Raw genomic sequence first — 15,217 nt, 5'->3', positions numbered from 1 at the left:
ACAGTTTCTGTGCTACTCGATCTTCTATCGTGACTGGCAATAATTCCAAGGCATGAAGTAATGATAAAAGGAAAGACTCTGGCCAGTTGCCAAGTGCAATGGTGCTAAGCTCCCCGCCCCACTTCTATTTGTTTAATACCTTTCTTCAAATGCTCGCCACAGCTGCAAGTTCGACTGATGTTTCACTTCTTTGTACCTTATACTTATGGCTCTTTCTGATTTTTAGCTTAATGGTCTTAATTGTATCTCTATAAGGAACCCGTCGTTATTTACTCGTTTGGTGTATTCACCTGAACTCTGAGGCAATAAGCTGCACTCAAGCTCTGTTCTTATGCTGAAGAAAACAGGGATAAAGAGGAAGAAACGATAAAGGGCTCTAGTACCTATAGCATCTCTCATACTTCACCGCATACAGCTTCCTGAATATTAATTCCACGATGGGAACGACATCCGTCCGCCGCAATCTTTTCCACCACCATCTCAGCAAACGCTCTGTATCAGCAGCTCCCCCCAATGCCTCGATGCAAAGTGGTGCAAACGGCGGACTACCCAGTCTCTCCTCCCATGCTTTGTCATCTGCGTCATCTGAATCGACACAGTCGCTGGGCTCCGGCACGTTCGATGGCGGGGAGATCGTGGTTAAGGATAAAAATGGTGATTATAAACTCGACACTCCTGTTCTTCCGCCGGCCGTTGGGGGAGAGGATGGGGACGAGATGGAGGGCATAGAGGGTGGGGCTACTAGAGGATCTGGGGCTACGGGGGCTGATTCCACAGCACAAACGGAAATTAGCGGACGCGAGAAAGAGAGTAAGCTTACTTCGACTATCCGTACTTTATTGGCCGATAACATACTAATCGCGATTGACCTAGAGATCGAGGCAAGTCTAGTAGAGATGATGTACCGGAGTCGGAACAGGCAGATGAGCACCGAACCAGCTGGTGAGTTTTACCCTTATCCCCCACGCAGTTGGATCTGGTTTGATTACAGCTGACTAGTTACCTCAGAAATTCTGAATCTCATTCATCAGAGCCTTCAGAACAAAGTGGCCTCCCTGGATGAAGATAACTGGATATACGAACCAGAACCCGATTCGCTGTTCTAATCGATGCCGCTTACATCATGTATGGTTATCTTCGTGGCAAGCTGTGCATAATAAACCCGATCTGGACACACCACGGGTAGGTACTGCCTTCAGTTGAATTAGTCGAGCTCCAGATTTGCTGGTGGCGCTTCGACTTTCTTGGATGAGCCTCGGCTCTGCGGCATCCTTCCACCTGTACCGCCCTGTCCCCCTCCGAACAGCATGCTACCCATCATATCCAGTAAAGGGTTGCCCTGTCTTGGGATCTTAATACTGAAATATTGCTCACCAATCTGAGCCAAGAAATCATCCCAGATGCCGACCTCTTGGATTTGCGATGCATAATGAGATGTTAACTGTTTGAAAAGATCCGCGCTGCCACGCTGAATCGTGAGAAGAAGCATGCTGATGAAATTCAGCAGAGGCAATGCGGGATAGACTCGCACATCTGTACTAGAACTGCTGACATCCTGTGAAGGGATGGAAGGATTAGAGGATGAAAGTCGGGACGTGAAGATGAGGAATGCTTTATTAGCACTGCGCAGATTCCCGGTCAGGAGGTACGGGAAAACTGCGCGGGATGCGTAAATCGCTGCCGTGTGCGGTTCGTCATTTGTGTACCACTCGTGCTCTAACTTTGCCAGGGTCTCAGCTGATTCTGAGGTTCCGAGGATCAGATGCTTTTCAGCGTCGTAGGGTTCATGGTCTAGAGCCATTGGTTAAGTAAAACATAGATATATTCCACCGGCATAGATTTACATACCTTCGGCATACACCGATCCAGCTGCGTGGTGTAATTCGGGGTCACCTCTCTCTAAAGGTCCAAACCGTCCACTCCAGCCAATCATCTCCTGTATGAACCTTTTGCGAGTTGGTTCCTCGGATGGGAACTCGTGTAGAAGCTCAATCAGGCGCTCTGCAATTAGGCAAAATTGTCAACTTGGTCAAAGCTCAACTCTCACTGTAAAGCTTATACAGAAAGAAATGCTTCTCAGGGCTTACTCTTTCGTGTGCGGCCTTCCGTATCATCATCACTTCCAGTAATCTCCCACCCCGCTTTTGTGTACACTTCGACGACAAGCATAATGGCCAAGTCCCCGCCACTGGCAGAAGCACCTTGCTGAGACCCGGCCCTTAAAAGTGCAGTCGCACCCCCTGCCAATAACTCCGCGGCTGCATCGTAATTCGCTTGTTTGATATACCGCGCAGCGATGACCCTCAGTTGCTGATGAGCCTCGTAGTAGGCACCGGAGGCTATCCTGCAGCCGCCAAAATAATTAGCTCCTTGCTATGAAAAGCTACCGCCGAGGTGGAATTGGTGTAGAAGCAAGTACGCAGGCTCCGTGATGTTCTTACTTTTCTCGTTGCCGAGCAATAGTCTTCTCGATACGTGAGGCCATCCTGCTTCGTGTTCAATGCAATGAAATGTTTGGGAAACGACGAGATAGGCGGGAATTAAGAAGACAAGTTGAGCTCGGTGATAAGATATGGCGGCGAGAGGAAGGACAACTGAGTGAGTGCAGGTGTCAGACACGGAAGTGAAGAAGAGGGGTGAAGTGGGAAGTGGACTCAAAAGAGTCGGGCAATACAGTAGTAGCTACTGAGAGTTTGGTGGGACACTTCGGCTCTCAATTCCAGAACGCTAGAGGGACGCATAGAATCAAAGTACTGTATGTAATATTCCGCATGCTCGTGTATTCTTTGACACGGTCCGACTGAACCCAAAAAAAATAAAATAGATGAACATAAACCCGTGAACCATTTGCGAAGCTCATTTATGTTACTTTTCTTCGTTTGTCGCAGATATGGCGCTAACCCTATTCTGGGAAAATACTGACCAAGTGACTTCTGTAAGGAACGCTCCCAATTTTATATAATATGTACAAAGCACAGCGTGGTACTCTTCTTTACCTAAACTGCCCTTGAAGCTCTCCTGTCCCAGTTGCATGTCTGAGTAGACGTTATAGTCGTTCATTTGACGTATTAGATGTTGCGATCAGGTTCTCTCTCTCTCTCTCCTTTTTTTTTTTTTTTTTTTCTTTTCTTCAGATTGCCCCGATCCTTGGTTTCTGAGTAATACTGCCACTCATCGCTTCCGTTTTTTTTTTTTTTTTCCCTTTTCTTTTCTCATATTTGACTTTTACTAGCCACAATTCTTCCTTTTATCCATCTTCAGCCCTTTCTTTCCCCTAGCTGCAACGTACTCTTGATTATTCGCTGTTGATCTAATTAAAGCACTAGTATACTCAAAATACATCACTAAGTATTATGAATCGAGGCGCTTTTGACATACAGCCGATTGGCCGCTTCTATGGATCCAATACTACGATTCGCCGTCCTAAGGTAGGTTTGACGTTCCTTCCTGAATGGTTTCGATAATGTAAACATTGCGCAGGAGATCACTTGCTTCTCATATGACGACCAGCACTCCTTTCACTTAGGGGATTCGTCTCTACGATACTACTATCCGCCACGTCTTCCTGCAGACTTGAATCGCGGTTATGATACTTTCCAAAAGCTGGATGATTCAGCAGATGAGCATCTAGATGCTCTACTAGAAACGATCATGGCCTTAGAAAAAGAGACAGGAACGAAATGTGAGGCTGACATCATCACCTGGAGGGGAATGATGACCAAAGTAAGCTGCTTGATCAGGGGCTGGTATCCCAACTTCGACTCGTAAGTTTACACTGGCATTCATCTAGATACTGACGGCGCCATTCGACAATTTAAATGGGTATGTAGAAATACCGATTGCCGCAACGTTACTCTTCACTCAATCATATGTAGATTCGAAATGAATGCGACCCGGTTCCAAGTGAGTCTTAACCAGGGCGTATCCAGTCCTTTTCATGGTACCCTGAAGCTAACCATTGTGCCTCAGGACACCATGTAAGCACACTAGCATGGCCATGCCCATTATGTACTTTCTAAACCTAAGCGATGTCTAGATTTATTGAAGAGAACAATCTCTACAAGAACCAGCAAAAACAGTTACAAAAGAATCAAAGAATGCCCCCAGGGATGCCTTCTCAGGATATGATGGCCTATTGGGGTAGCGTATATGCGCTTCCTTCATTTTATTGTCAGATGTTGATTGAATTAGGGTACAAATTCGAAACACTATCTCTTCTCAACCAGCCATGGGACTCAACGACCCGTGAAGAGATCGAATCCCGGGATGAGCTAGTTGTGAACAACAACGCCCAATACTGCTCAATTGTACGTACAGGAATAGGCAAGACGCGACTGATAATCGGGGGCGAGGTTGATGCCGGTATGGAGACGACTGAAACTTATCCAAGCGCACATGCTAATAAGTTAACAGTTTGGGACTGCAAGCCTGCTCGAAAGGAAGACAGTATCCACTGGGTGGAACTCAAAACATCTGCAGAGATAAGGAATGATCGAGACATGGTGAAATATGAGCGGAAACTACTGAAATTTTGGGCACAGTCGTTCTTGCTTGGTGTTCCTAAAATCATTGTAGGTTTTCGTGATCAGCGTGGTATCATCCATCGCTTAGAAGAGCTTGAGACTGCCAGCATACCAAATAAAGTCAAAAACGCTGGTAGGGGTACTTGGGACGGGAACATTTGCATTAATTTCACCAGTACTTTCCTCGAATGTAGGAACTCCCAAGGTGTTTGATATCCTGTATCGCATACTAATGAGCTTAAGGGTTAAAATTTACTATTAATGGGGACGGGATGTGGAGAATTCGAAAGCCCGAGAAGTCATCCATTATTGAAGTTTTCAGACTCGAAGAGAGTGGAACGGGTGATATAATTTCGCCATCATTCTCAGCCTGGCGGTCAAGGACATGAGGTCTGCCAGTCCAAGGCCATGAGTTTGTCTCCATCCGCCCAGTCGGATTCCAGGATGTTGAACTATTACACGCGTCGAAATTCAAGCCAAGTGTATCCACCGGTCCTACTCAAGATTTAGTAATACAGCGAGAGACTGCGACCGATTAGCTAGCTATGATAGTAATGCTCGCATTCTGTGGTGCCGCTCAAGCACTTACAGGCAGTATGCATGGCAACGTTTTGCAGGGTGTGGCCCAAATCTTCAATCACTATGGCGACAAGCTTTACCACAGGAGCGCTTTGGCACAAATGAGAGAGAATACAGGAGACAGAACCGGGAATGGTCGGTCTAGAACTTTGAGCTCAAACAGGGCTGGATCGCAATCATATGATGAGCCTTAGTGATCCTCCTGGATCCCATCATTCGAAATACTAATGATTAAACGTGGTTCAAAAGATCAGAGATGTTGTTGCTGTTACTGTTGATGTTGATAGTTGGCCGAGCCAAGGTAAATTTTGCGGCGACGGGTTCTTTTTGATAGATTCAAATAACTATTGAAATAGGTCTGAAAGAATGCTCTGCTCTTCTAGTGATTCACTGCCTTTGTCACAAGAGATCTTTCTCGTACTCTCTTTTCGAGCTTGTAGAGATACCTCACGTTCTGCTCTTTTAGCCATCGCCTTGAGGACTCGTTTATGGCTATGACCATTTAGATGGATGTGCCACTGCTCTTCGTTTACCATTGTTTTGCGGCAAACGTCGCAGGTGAAGCATTTAGCTGCGGAACCTGGACCCTTTTGCGACTGAGCTTCTTTTGCCCCCAGAATGGTTCTTGCTAACTCCGAGAGTGACTTCGGGTCCGGAGCAGATTCGTCTCTTAGTAAGGCTTGAGTTAGGAGCTCGGATGGTTCCGTGATGCAACTCCCCCAATCTTCCACGTTTGTGCTATCTAGGAGGTAAAGGCGATGCGCCATACCGGTCTCTGTAAGGGTATTCCATAATTTGTTTCGAATCCATTTGACTTGCGAGGCCGAGTATTGGCGGGTAGCAATCTTGATAGACTCGATACAGGATTTTTTTAGGGACTCTAGTTCGTCAACGCTTAGGGAACTCTGGTGTAGCGCTTCAAAATAAGGCGCTAGTTCTTTAAACCCAATGGCCACCCAAACGCCCCGTGTCGGATCGATGCTAGAGCCTTGTGCCTTTCGTTCTCGGACATAATCTGACATCTTGTGTGCTTCAGACATCAGGCCTTGCTTGATCATCACATCCACCCGTTTCTCAAGTCGAGCAATAAGAGCCTCTTTCTCCGAATGAATCCAGAAAACCATCGTCGGAAACCGTAGCTGGCCCTCGCCCGTAGTAGGGCCACCGTTGGCTAAAGCTGTCTGTTTGAGGCGTTTTTGTTCGGCGTAGACCTCCGATGCAGGACGTCCCGTCTGAAAGTAAATCTCCAGGGAACGACGAATTTTTCGCGTGTCGTTTGGATGCCATCTGTCCGCCATGACTGGATCAACCTCTCTTAACTTCTGCAAGACTACGTCTGTCGGGGCGTCGAGAATAGGCCATTTTGTCGACGGTTCCTCCGTTTCTGCGTCGGAGCGTGCACCTGATCCTTGGAACTCGTCCGATCCTTCCCCGATCAGCTGGTCTTTGAACAACACAGCTTGTGTATAGTAGTGAGTACCGCCCACCAAAATTGGGATTTTCCCTCTGGAGTGGATGTCCTTAATGATTCGAAGACATTCGCTCTTGAACAATCCTATGCGCCATGGTTCTTCCTCCAACTCGATGCAGCTGATTAAGTGGTGTGGTATACCGTTCCGTTCATCCATTGGAATTTGGTTCGTGATGATGGGGAGACCGCGGTACATTTGCATCGCATCTCCGTTGATAACTTCACCGTTGAAACGAGTGGCCAGGTCCACTGCAAGCTATCTACAGTCATTAGCAATCGAGATCCCAGTACGATCATCAGCAATGCGATCACCCACCTTGGACTTGCCAGTACCCGTTGCACCGACTATGGCTATGAGGGGCTCCATGGTGAGCGGACGTCTAGCAAAGAAAGGGTACCGGAGAAAAGGGCGCATGAGAGACAAAAAATCATTTTTGTCTCCGGCCAATCCCCTTGCTCGACGAAGTTACGGGCAGTGTTAGCACGCCAACTAGAGATCGTAGTGAGGTTTTTGTTTTTAAATTGAGAGGAAAGGATTCCTGGCGGAAGAGGGCGTTAACCTTATCGGGCAAAGCGAGTAGGTTTATCTAATCTCATCATTCATGGAGTACAGTGGGATGCAAAAAGTTTGAAACCATCCTCTTGACCGCCCTACATACCGCCATATAACAACCCTACCAAATCCAGTGCTTTAACCTACACACATCTATCTATACTTTGAATTATAGACCTTAGGAGGGAGATAAATGCCAGTTATTAAATTAAGTGACTTGTATACTAAGTAATCGGGCCTAGGGATGGAGTTTGCGGGGTTTCTGCCACGCAAAATAATTTAATTAGGAAGGCGGTTAGGCCGGGCAATAAATGTATAGTTTCAAACTTTTTGCATCCCACTGTAGATTATTTATCAACAGCAAGTACTCCGTAGAAGCAGTAGTAACCCAACATCCATTATTTAGCCCCTTACGATCCCCTTGCTTAGATATCGTTGCTAGGAAGAGATCATATTCCTCATAATTCTCTCTCGCGCGCGCGTGCTTCCAACCCCCCGCCCCCGCCTCTCTTCTTATCTGACAGTCTGTATCTTTCTCCCGTTCTTTTTCTCTCCACCGAGTCATGGCCAATACACCGTCAATCCAGGTTAAAAATCTGTCATATCAATTTCAGGACGGTTCTTCCGGCCTGGCAGATGTAAGCCTCGACCTACCGGCCGGAAGTCGAACTTTACTCATCGGGGGTAAGCACGTTGTTCGGCCCGCAGTTGATTATTGATTATTGATTTTTTTTTTATTAATGGCTAACGTCAACGGTAGCCAATGGAGCGGGGAAAACCACCCTTCTACGGTTGCTCGCGGGCAAGCGTCTCGCTCCCGATGACACGATCACCGTTGGGGGCAAGGACCCCTTCAAAGAAGGTCTGGAAGGGGTGACTTATCTAGGCGTCGAATGGGTTCTTAACAACATTGTCCGGACTGACATCGACGTTCCTACACTGCTGGCTTCTGTGGGCGGGAACGCCTATCCCGAGCGGAGGGATGAGCTTGTGGATATTCTCGATATTGACTTGCGGTGGCGCATGCATGCAGTGTCTGATGGAGAGCGCCGCCGCGTCCAGTTAGCCATGGGTTTGCTCCGACCCTGGCAAGTCCTACTTCTCGATGAAATCACCGTTGACCTGGACCTGCTATCCCGTCATAATTTTCTCTCTTTTCTCAAGCGCGAGACGGAAACTAGGTCCTGCACCATAGTGTACGCGACGCACATCTTGGACAATTTGTCTCAGTGGCCAACGCATTTGGTGCACATGAATCTTGGTAATGTCAGGCAGTGGGGCCCAATTGCAAAGTTCCAGAAAGAAGTGCCAGAAACGTCCGAAAATAGCCAACTTGGAGAGCTCGTTCTAAAGTGGCTCAAGGAAGATCTCAAGGCCAGAGGTCCTAGAAATGGGCGGCATGGCCAAGCCAAGACCTACGAGTCGTTTGATGGAATGGGGGGTTATGGCTTTGAAAAACGGAACTGAAATAATTCCTCTAACCCTGTCAGTTTCTCTTCCAAGGTTTAAACCTCTCTCCCGTATTCGTCTCTTTTTCGCCGGTTTTCTTTTGTTTTCTTCTCGCTTCTTTCTCCTTTGTTTGGTGATTTATTTAGTGATATTTCCGCCTCATTCAACCATATTTACTTTTACCATGGCATGGCATACAAGGAAAGGGTGTCACTGCATTGAAATATGAGGATCAACTCCAGCGGATATATTCAACATTTGATAATTCCTTCAACAGGCATAGACCTCACCGATGTTCTTTGCTTTGTATTTGTATATATATAAGTCATATATCATCTCATGAAATCATGTTCGAAATAGCATATATACGTGTTGAAGTGTCCTCACTTGCAACGGCAAGCCTGTGACTATATTCGTCTTGGCTGGTATCGTATTTTGCAGAAGGTCGCCATGCGAGTTGTGTGATCGCCTTGGACGGGGATATTAGCTTGTCGATATTACCCAGATGTGTTGCCTCCAGGCTGTCAAATGCGATTTTGTATAACGACAGTTCGCCGCTATCCTCGCCTGTAGCAAGGAAGACGGAGTTCGCCTGCACCCTCGGGAGGAATGATATTGCAGTAACGGAGCTCTTCAGTGTGATTATTGTTTTGCATACAAAGGACCCGTTGCTAATTTGCCAGATTTTCACTAACTTATCGCGACCAGCTGTGGCGAAAGTGTGGATATCCGGTATAGGGGCCCAAGCAGCATCCAAGATCATTCTTGAATGGCCCTTAGGGTGAGATTCCATGAGTGAGAATGCAGATCGGTCTTGTTCACTGCGGCAGTAAATTGCCCATTGCCGGTCTCGACCAACGCTCAGTAGGTACTGATCATCGCTGGAAAAGGAAAGGCTCGTAATAGTTAAAGAATGTGCTGCAAGGGAAGGCCGTATCTCATGCCAGTCCGATATATCATAGAGACGAACCACTGCATGATCTATTGAGCTCGCCTTACAGGCCGTAGCAATGAGTGTGCAGTCATGACTGACAGCCACAGCCGAGATTTCATAGCCATGACCATAGAGTTTTTCGTGTTCTGGCCATAGTGTGTAGCGCGCTAGGTGGTCTTCTAAGGGTGGCTGATTTGAATCCGAGAGTATTGTTTGATTTGCCTGGGCTTGTCCAGTATTGGTAGCATTTGCCTCCTGGCCCTCCCCCTCTCCCATTGGAGTTTCTCCCATCGATTGATTTGAGAGACCCAAAACCGGGATCTGAGCCGTGTCTGGCAGTTCTCCTGCTGATTGCTTGAATCCAGAGAGTTTCTCTAGTAACCTAGCGATTGGTTTGGGCTCGTTGAAAACCCGCAAAAGCTTCTCGTCTGCACCGGAAACGAAGCGCGCAGGTCCCAATGTATCGACACAGTTCAGATCATAGCCGTGAATTTGTGGCCTCGAGAACTCATGCCAAGACTGTTTTCCATCACGCAGCCATTGGGCATGAAGTCGAGTCGTCTGGTCTCCACTGGTAGACAACAAATAACCCCCAGTAGGTTCCCACCGTACGCCATTAACCGAGCGCACATGTCCCGATATGCCCAGGATCTGCACCCAGACATCCGCATCCGCATCGTAGCTCCATGCCCTCCAGCTACCTGTTCGTCCAAGGCTTACTACTTGGTTACCGTCCGGTGACCAGAGGCCAATCCAGAAGCCACCGGTGCTACCTGTAGCTGTAGTAGACCCCTTCTGAACACTGATTTCCCCCATCCTTTCAGCTGAAACCCAAACTCCAGAGACGGTATCTTGTTCCCAGATAGTCAAGGTATTATCCGCAGAAGCAGAGAGAAGTTGTTGACGTTCGGGGCTGGGGTTCCATGCAGTAGTGTAAATCCAGTCCTCATTCCCGAACAGAAGAGCTTCGAAAGTAACAGAATACTTCGACCCCGCCGCATTAAATTGATGAGCTTTATTTGATAGTGTCGGTTCGAGTTCGCCTAGCACGGGGTCCTCTTCTCCTGCCGCCCCTGCAAGGGTAACCTCCCCGCGTTGGATTCGCCAGAGGCGAATATACTTGTCCTGGCTAGCAGACGCGAGCAAAAGGTCTCCTGTTTTGCTCTGCTTATCTCGCGTAAATGACAGAGAACGCACCCAAGCCTCGTGACCGGATAGCACAGCAGCAAGCCTGAAACTAGTATCACCGAGCGGGTCTTCGAGGATGTAGATATGTATCATGCTTGTAGTGCCTGCAACTGCCAATATCATGGGTCCATCTGCCTGGAGCGGCTTCAGATCCAATGCCAGAGGGAAAAAGCGTGGCTTCATAACTATAGTTGTGAGTAACTCGCTCTTGGTTTCTTCTCCCTGGGACATTATTCTCCAAATTTTGACACTTCCATCTGCCGCTCCAGATGCAACGAGATCCGCTCCATCACTGACAGCGACTGCGTTTATCGAGCTTGTATGACCTTCTAGAGTTTGCGCATGCGTGAATTGGAGATTGGTACCCGTTACAGCTCGCCATATCCGAACTGTGTGATCAGCAGCAGCAGTGACAAGGAATTTTGTGCCCGTAACGGGATATGTGTAGAATCTAACGGCATTGACCTTGTCGGTATGACCGACAAGAAGAGAGTAGACCCCACGCTGAAACTTATCCTGCGCGCGTAATTAGACGCTCAGCCAACATCCATGACACAAGGCAGTAGATACGAAGCATAAACAAGTTCTACGCAATTATCCATACCTTAGGGTCCCACAAAGCCACATTGTTGTCCGCACCAAAGGCAAGCACTCCGGACTGAACATCCCAGTCAGCGGCGGCGGGTTGCCTGTTTCCGCCGACACTGATATAATCGCTTGTGATGGATACCATGAGCTTTGATTTTGGGGTCTAATGCCTAAAAGGTATATTTGCCGAAGATTTTTGTCGCGCGGAGACAAAGATATAAAGGAAGGATTGTTGCAAATGCTGGAGGTCACCACTGGATGACTTTTTGTGCTGCGAACCCTTTGACGCTTATCGATAAGGGCGACGGCTCACGACATTGCAAAGCCCCTCTCTTCCTTCCCACTACAGCTGGGCCGCCTCCATGCCCAGTACATACTGTGCACTCCAGCAGGGCTAAAACCAAACATTCCAATATTTTACAGCGTAAATTTTCAACATGACCGCCGACACAGGAATTAGTCTTGAAAGCGCGGAGGCGGAGGCTCCTGGTTCTTTCTCTGTCACCGTTGAGTTCACGTTTGTTTCCCCCTCGCTACCCGGCTATTGCCTTGGTCAAATAAGTTGCTGACTTCCTGATACCATACAGTGGTGGTCTTGAAATGCTGTTCTCCAATGAGCGCAAGCATAGTGTCACACTACCTGCTCGGCTGAGTGACGGTGGCCGGCCGAAGATAAGCTTCCTCCTCGAATACCTTGTCGAAAATGTGATGAAGGATGAGAGAAAGGAATTGTTCATATTGGAGAGCAATGTGTACGTCTCCTTGGAGTCATACTAAGAAACTGAGCTAATAGTAGATGTTAGGCGTCCCGGTATCCTTGTCCTCATCAACGATGCAGACTGGGAACTGGAGGGCGAAGAAAACTATGAGCTCCAACCTGGCGACAACATTGTCTTCGTTTCTACGCTACATGGAGGATAACAGTCCTTATAATATATATTCTCAATCCCACACATCGATGCCACAAAGATGACAGGATCAGGGCCGGTAACTATGCTCGCTGCTCTTCAAAAACCGATTGTCGAAACACAGGGTTAAACAACGTCCTCAACATGCTGCTGCGATATTCTCTCGGGCTCACGAGGGGTCCGAAGTCCGCTTTGTGGCGTCGAAAACCCGTCTTGTGGACTACTTAATCCTCCAACCAAAGGGGTGGTGACCCCACTGGGGGGCACAGGTATTTTGATGTCTTGGGGTGAGCCAGGAATGATTTCCTTGGGGAGGTCCGGAATATGGATCCTACGAGCCTCATTTTGGTAGCTTTCCGGGATGATCTGAGGGAAGTGATCAGTAATATGTTCAATTGTTTAACTCGTTGCATTCATACCTCGATTATCTCGTCCCGAGGGAACTCTAGGAATGGAATATCCGCCGCATTACATGCCATAAGATAGCCGTATAGAACCCTTAGGACGCTTTCATGTGCAATAATGAGGAGATCATTCTGCTCACGTTCAAGCTCCAATATTATAGGTTCAAGGCGCACAGCAAGGTCGTGATACGACTATAATAGCGAAACTCAGTCAGCAACCGTCATATCAACGAGAAACAGAGTACCTACCTCTGCCCGAGGGTACCTATGGTGATAAGGATCCAATTCATGCTTTGCTACCTCGTCTGGATATTCTTCACGAATCTTCTTTTCTGACATCTTTTCGCAAACGCCTGGGTTCAATTGGCTCAGTTGTGATCTCTGTCGGACTTTGTATCCGGTCTCGTGAAGATACTTTGCGGTTTCGATTGTCCTTCGCCTAGTGGAAGTCCAAACTGTCAACGGTTTCAACTCATAGTCTGTCTCTCCTTGGTCGATTGTTGCTTGCTTCTCAGACTCTCTGTGCCTCAGTAGACACTCAGTCATTTTCTTAGCATAGTCCTCCCCTTGTTCTGACAAGGAAGCATCAGCTTTGTAAGAGTCAGCTTCCAGGGAAACACCGGCCTGGTGATGCATTTGTCAGACAACGGACAAGACATGAATGATGTAAGACTGCAAGTTGTTCACCCACCCGCGCAAAGTATGTATGTCTAGATTTTATGTGAAGGTTGAGAAGATAAAAAACGATCCGATGGGAAAGATAACCAAAACTTCGATTGTTAACAATCAGCCTTTCGCCAGCATTGATCATCTGCTTCAGGTCAGTATATATCTCAAGGCTCAAGATGAGGCGCTTCACCTTGATATAGTTCAGGTCTTTTTCCTCCATCGTCTGGAACTGAGGGATCCGAGCGTGTATACGGGTCAAATAGTGCTTCACTGCCTCCTCCGAGGTCCAGCCTACATACTACTAAATATTAATCGTTGGGTTCAAAGCATCGACTGCCGCTGGGGAGAGGCTTCTACTCACATCGGGTGAAGATATTTTTACCCGAAGGACATTCTCTTCGATAATGCGCTCATCATCGCACCATGACTCAATAAAAAGGGTCTAGTCCGGAGATACTTGTAAGCACTGTCCATGCATGGTCACAGGTGATAAGCATTTGCATACCTCAATATCATGCTTGGAGAACTCCTTCGCAAGCGATCGTCGTCCTGAAGCTAAGGGGTTAACAGCATCATATATTGCTATCTGGCCATTTTCATCATTCAAAAATTGGTATATGTCTTCCCGGCACCGTTTTACAATCTTTTGCCTCAGAAGTACTGAGGAAGCAGATGCTATGTTCGTTTAGCGGAATCAAGAATGACGTAAGTGAACGACAGTTGTCCAGCTACTCAGTAGTATAAACGGCTCAGTGGGTAGTTCACTAACCGTTAACGAAGAAGTAATCATCAGGGATGTCCTGACCAACTGGGATAGTGGCACGTCTGTAGTCTCCAAGGTGGAAGATCCTAGTCTTAACGCCCAACCTGTGATGCAATTAGCTCAGACGAAGGAAGTCGACGATATAACACAACGCACCACCTAAGATAGCGCGCCAGAGCTACTGATATATGTCTAAGATTGGTGCAATGAGTTAGTAGTGGCGTCAGTATAAATACAGCGGGTTTGGTAAACAAACGTCTTGCCCCTTGCTGGTAAGCCCACAGTAATAATGACAATCCGACCGGAGTGGAAAAGTCGGCCGGACTCTGTACTATACAACTGAGCCGGTGCTAAATCGGCCTTTTCGGGGAGGTCATGAATTGCATCAACAAATGTTGACGACTTGCGCCGGAATCGCGGGGAGTTAGCAACAATATCCGCAGTTCTAGCCTGATGTCAATGTGAATGAACTCGTATTAAAAACCGTATATCAGTTTCAGATCGTGAAGAGCAATTCCCCGAATAGTCGTCTTTCGTCACCTCCGTGATACTATCAAGGGGAGCTGTACACAGAAGGAACAAGGTATCGGAGGGACTTCAGAGCATAGCTTACAATAGGGTGTCCATAGTACAGTGAAATAACGTCAATGAGGCTCCGAGTCGTGAGGTGGCAGGCAACAGCAATAGAAAGCTTTGGTTAAGAAGAGTCTAGATGGTCGACAGTCAAAAAACACATAAAAAGTAAATGAAAGGGGAGAGAGAAAGATTCAAGAAGCTAGGGTAATGGGGTTATGCGCGACAAAATGTGGGAAAAGTACGTTGGCCAAGCAGTGAACCTTGTGGTTTCGGCGACGGAGGTGTGTACTGTACAGCAAGAGTGCCCGACTCTACACCGAAAAGTCAGTGTTGACTCCCAAGCACAATTAAATAGGAGTGGTCGATACTTCTCTAGATCCTTCCTGGAGCTCTAGGCATAAATTACACGAGGGTCAAAATAAAAATTTTAGGATCTAAACCTCTATTGGACGACTGCAGCTTCTACTATCTACTAGGATACCTGTCTGTCGCAACTCGCTCATCCCAAGCTCCTATCCCGAGAAGGCCCGAAAGAGGCTAGTGTAATTCGGCTGTCCGGAGACACCAAAGGTGCAACCGGGCGGAAAAGCAAAGTGACTTTTTTCAGTTCCA

General features: G+C 47.4%; 6 protein-coding genes across 6 annotated transcripts; 3 read left to right on the top strand and 3 right to left on the bottom strand.

Annotated features, from left to right (window-relative positions):
- Positions 1–7: 7 nt before the first annotated feature.
- On the top strand, positions 8–1,155 carry BDV38DRAFT_149534 (uncharacterized protein). The gene is made up of 4 exons (XM_032051592.1): positions 8–101; positions 227–810; positions 874–942; positions 1,009–1,155. The coding sequence occupies exons 2-4, from the start codon at positions 438–440 to the stop codon at positions 1,104–1,106; spliced, it is 540 nt and encodes a 179-aa protein (XP_031918131.1). The 5' UTR covers positions 8–101; positions 227–437; the 3' UTR covers positions 1,107–1,155.
- On the bottom strand, positions 815–2,815 carry BDV38DRAFT_235675 (protein GET4). Its single transcript, XM_032053372.1, has 4 exons — positions 2,442–2,815; positions 2,088–2,344; positions 1,849–2,001; positions 815–1,791 (listed from the first exon to the last, which is right to left on the bottom strand). The coding sequence occupies exons 1-4, from the start codon at positions 2,483–2,485 to the stop codon at positions 1,205–1,207; spliced, it is 1,041 nt and encodes a 346-aa protein (XP_031918130.1). The 5' UTR covers positions 2,486–2,815; the 3' UTR covers positions 815–1,204.
- Positions 2,816–3,192: 377 nt separating this feature from the next.
- On the top strand, positions 3,193–5,135 carry BDV38DRAFT_235673 (DXO/RAI1 family decapping nuclease). Its single transcript, XM_032053371.1, has 8 exons — positions 3,193–3,428; positions 3,481–3,723; positions 3,791–3,822; positions 3,876–3,903; positions 3,970–3,977; positions 4,037–4,140; positions 4,192–4,362; positions 4,414–5,135. The coding sequence occupies exons 1-8, from the start codon at positions 3,354–3,356 to the stop codon at positions 4,734–4,736; spliced, it is 984 nt and encodes a 327-aa protein (XP_031918129.1). The 5' UTR covers positions 3,193–3,353; the 3' UTR covers positions 4,737–5,135.
- A 236-nt stretch (positions 5,136–5,371) lies between these two features.
- BDV38DRAFT_149472 (tRNA dimethylallyltransferase) lies at positions 5,372–7,134 on the bottom strand. Its single transcript, XM_032051589.1, has 2 exons — positions 6,890–7,134; positions 5,372–6,829 (listed from the first exon to the last, which is right to left on the bottom strand). Exons 1-2 carry the CDS (start codon positions 6,986–6,988, stop codon positions 5,447–5,449), a joined length of 1,482 nt encoding a protein of 493 aa, XP_031918128.1. The 5' UTR covers positions 6,989–7,134; the 3' UTR covers positions 5,372–5,446.
- Positions 7,135–7,509: 375 nt separating this feature from the next.
- BDV38DRAFT_149451 (putative ABC transporter) lies at positions 7,510–8,753 on the top strand. Its single transcript, XM_032051588.1, has 2 exons — positions 7,510–7,810; positions 7,887–8,753. The coding sequence occupies exons 1-2, from the start codon at positions 7,690–7,692 to the stop codon at positions 8,591–8,593; spliced, it is 828 nt and encodes a 275-aa protein (XP_031918127.1). The 5' UTR covers positions 7,510–7,689; the 3' UTR covers positions 8,594–8,753.
- Positions 8,754–8,912: 159 nt separating this feature from the next.
- On the bottom strand, positions 8,913–14,656 carry BDV38DRAFT_267892 (Elongator subunit ELP2; the record flags this gene model as incomplete). Its single annotated transcript, XM_032056669.1, has 13 exons — positions 8,913–11,213; positions 11,302–11,448; positions 12,338–12,559; positions 12,613–12,789; positions 12,847–13,221; positions 13,289–13,408; positions 13,457–13,564; positions 13,628–13,708; positions 13,772–13,941; positions 14,036–14,133; positions 14,186–14,221; positions 14,286–14,474; positions 14,643–14,656. The coding sequence occupies 13 exons, from the start codon at positions 14,654–14,656 to the stop codon at positions 8,913–8,915; spliced, it is 4,038 nt and encodes a 1,345-aa protein (XP_031918126.1).
- Positions 14,657–15,217: the final 561 nt, after the last annotated feature.

Source organism: Aspergillus pseudotamarii (genome assembly GCF_009193445.1).
Source record: "Aspergillus pseudotamarii strain CBS 117625 unplaced genomic scaffold BDV38scaffold_5, whole genome shotgun sequence".
Taxonomy (NCBI): domain Eukaryota; kingdom Fungi; phylum Ascomycota; class Eurotiomycetes; order Eurotiales; family Aspergillaceae; genus Aspergillus; species Aspergillus pseudotamarii.
This window is presented reverse-complemented; position numbering and strand designations above follow the sequence as displayed.

What these genes read in the sequence shown, in the direction of transcription:
- BDV38DRAFT_235675 (XM_032053372.1), bottom strand. Translation starts at nt 2,485, where the DNA reads ATGGCCTCACGTATCGAGAAGACTATTGCTCGGCAACGAGAAAA. An exon ending in ATTGCTCGGCAACGAGAAAA is followed by an intron (nt 2,345 to 2,441) that starts GTAAGAACATCA and finishes TGGCGGCTGCAG; the next exon opens with GATAGCCTCCGGTGCCTACT. An exon ending in TGGATCGGTGTATGCCGAAG is followed by an intron (nt 1,792 to 1,848) that starts GTATGTAAATCT and finishes CAATGGCTCTAG; the next exon opens with ACCATGAACCCTACGACGCT.
- BDV38DRAFT_149534 (XM_032051592.1), top strand. Translation starts at nt 438, where the DNA reads ATGGGAACGACATCCGTCCGCCGCAATCTTTTCCACCACCATCTCAGC. An exon ending in TAGCGGACGCGAGAAAGAGA is followed by an intron (nt 811 to 873) that starts GTAAGCTTACTT and finishes CGATTGACCTAG; the next exon opens with AGATCGAGGCAAGTCTAGTA. An exon ending in GATGAGCACCGAACCAGCTG is followed by an intron (nt 943 to 1,008) that starts GTGAGTTTTACC and finishes TAGTTACCTCAG; the next exon opens with AAATTCTGAATCTCATTCAT.
- BDV38DRAFT_149472 (XM_032051589.1), bottom strand. Translation starts at nt 6,988, where the DNA reads ATGCGCCCTTTTCTCCGGTACCCTTTCTTTGCTAGACGTCCGCTCACC. An exon ending in CGGGTACTGGCAAGTCCAAG is followed by an intron (nt 6,830 to 6,889) that starts GTGGGTGATCGC and finishes GACTGTAGATAG; the next exon opens with CTTGCAGTGGACCTGGCCAC.
- BDV38DRAFT_149451 (XM_032051588.1), top strand. Translation starts at nt 7,690, where the DNA reads ATGGCCAATACACCGTCAATCCAGGTTAAAAATCTGTCATATCAATTT. An exon ending in TCGAACTTTACTCATCGGGG is followed by an intron (nt 7,811 to 7,886) that starts GTAAGCACGTTG and finishes CGTCAACGGTAG; the next exon opens with CCAATGGAGCGGGGAAAACC.
- BDV38DRAFT_235673 (XM_032053371.1), top strand. Translation starts at nt 3,354, where the DNA reads ATGAATCGAGGCGCTTTTGACATACAGCCGATTGGCCGCTTCTATGGA. An exon ending in CCATTCGACAATTTAAATGG is followed by an intron (nt 3,823 to 3,875) that starts GTATGTAGAAAT and finishes AATCATATGTAG; the next exon opens with ATTCGAAATGAATGCGACCC. An exon ending in GGATATGATGGCCTATTGGG is followed by an intron (nt 4,141 to 4,191) that starts GTAGCGTATATG and finishes TGATTGAATTAG; the next exon opens with GGTACAAATTCGAAACACTA.